This window comes from Galeopterus variegatus, unplaced genomic scaffold, assembly GCF_000696425.1.
Source record: "Galeopterus variegatus unplaced genomic scaffold, G_variegatus-3.0.2 Scaffold9133, whole genome shotgun sequence".
Taxonomy (NCBI): Eukaryota; Metazoa; Chordata; class Mammalia; order Dermoptera; family Cynocephalidae; genus Galeopterus; species Galeopterus variegatus.
Window position 1 is genome coordinate 48,600 of NW_007735244.1, and position 1,964 is coordinate 50,563.

The 1,964-nt window shown below is 52.8% G+C and overlaps 1 protein-coding gene across 1 annotated transcript in view; it reads right to left on the reverse strand.

The window, feature by feature from the left end:
- NMS (neuromedin S) overlaps window positions 1-1,964 on the reverse strand; it is a 14,529-nt gene that overhangs the window by 1,033 nt on the left and 11,532 nt on the right. Inside the window, exons 7-8 of the mRNA XM_008593442.1 lie at window positions 1,656-1,697; window positions 480-528 (exon numbers count right to left, since the gene is read on the reverse strand). Coding sequence (XP_008591664.1) covers window positions 490-528; window positions 1,656-1,697 — 81 coding nt within the window. The 3' untranslated portion in view covers window positions 480-489. The remainder of the gene's footprint in view (window positions 1-479; window positions 529-1,655; window positions 1,698-1,964) is intronic.

Genomic DNA, 1,964 nt, shown 5'->3' on the forward strand with positions numbered 1-1,964 from the left:
CATGAGAGACAGAGGGGGCCCCGAGCTGCCCTTGTGTGTGGATTTGCTCTTCCACAAGCCCAAAGGCCAAACATTTCCCCAGATTTAAACTCTGGGTCTCAGAGCACCTTTGAGTGCCTGGTAGCCTCCAGGGGCTCCTTGGTGCTCCATCTAAGCATCCTAGGGTGACGTTTTCCTCATCAGAGGGCCCCACTGGGCTGCGGGCAGCTGTTGTCTCCATGACAGCCATAGCTGGTGACAACACACCTCCAAAGAGCCAAGTGTGGAAGCAAAGGCTGGGGCGTTGCCTGGGACAGCTGCTTCTGCCAGGTTAGGGCGGGGTCTCTGTGACACTGTGAGCAGGAAAAGGGAGGGACAGTGTCCTTGGGGGCTCCACATGGTCCCTCTTTCTTTGCAAAATGGCCTGCTTGGCTGCCTCTCACTTCCCCAGTTGGATACACAGCATTTGCGTGGAAGAGAAAATCTACAGTGAGGCTGACCTTGGACCATCTACCGGGCCTTGTCTTCAATGCTCCTTCCATTCCTTGGCTGAAAAAAAATGGAGCCACTTAACAGACACTGAGACACAACTGCCTGGAGCCTACCTCTTGGTTCAGATCCTCTCTTTATTGACCACTAAGACCTAGTTCTTCTAACTGGGATTTCACCCCCCTCCTTTGGACTCGCCTGGCAAGGCCTCACCTCTTGTGTGCTAGTGCTAGTCCGCAGGTCCTCTGAGGTGGTGCACCAAGACCCCCACTGCTCTTAGGACTCTGACAACACCCCGCCTCCCCACCTCCACCCCTTGCCTTTTCTTATGTGGTGGGAAGATCTGCAAACCACGCATCATAGGGCTTCTCAGCCTGGAGACATCACAGAGGTCTACTGCTTCTGAGAACAACGCACTAAGATGTCATACAGACCAAAAAGGTGTAGGTGTATGGAAGTGTAGAAGGAGTGGGAAGAGTCTCCATGGTCAGAGAAACTCGGGAAACAAATGATTAAGCCAAGTGAGACAGGCTGTTTCCTGCAGGACTGCTGAGAAGACAGCCAGTGTGAACTGTGACTCTTCAGGAGTGTTGGGTGCAGTGTTTTCCAGTCTTATCTGATTTTCGCAGAGTTCCTCTTAGAACCAGTGATCCATAGAATGCACTTTGGGGTGCACGGGATCTAGTCTGATTTGCTTATTTTTCTGATGCAAACACTGAGGGTCTAGGGGGTAAAGCAGATCAAAAACTAAAAGGTATGTAACTCTTTTGACTCTGTGACCTTCACAAGAACCTCTGTGTCACCTGGGAAGGAGGAGAGGATGGTGCCTACACAACTCTCGCCTGTGTGTTTTGGGGTCCTCATGTCCTAGACCTGAATGTTCAGGGACATGGACTCAGACTCTGGTTTGCCCCCATGTCTGTCCATGAGCAGAAATTCCTCTCCCGCCTCCACACTCCCAGAACTTTGGTGCTCTCAGCCTATATCCCGTTGGACCCTTTCCTTCACAAGCTTGTAGGAGGAGATGTTGACTGAGAGTCCCACACAAAGTAAAGGGTGAGGGCGTCCCCGCAGTTATTCACCAGTTCACCGTGGGGCCCTGGCTGTGCTCAGTCTGCAGTAACTCCATAAGTGGGCTGGCTGCAGTGAATCAGGCTTAGAAAACAGAGACAGGAAATGTGTTATACCCTGAAAAGGAAAAACGGTCGTCCCCAGGTGGCGGTGTGATCCTGCAACAGAAAAACATAAACAATTATGCAACCATGTTGTATGAAAGGTCCTTCAAAAATGTCTATGGGGTGCCCCCCCAACACCCACAACCAGCCCATCAACAACCTCTGAGCCGCAGCAGGAAGCTCCCCGGGCCCCCACCCCCCTGACATCTGCATCCAGTCCAGCAATGACCAAGCCACCACTGGAAGCCCCCTGGTCTCCTCTGCAGGAATGAGGGGGGTGCCACAGGCCTCAACCCCACCCCTCCTCCTTCCTCCTCCTGC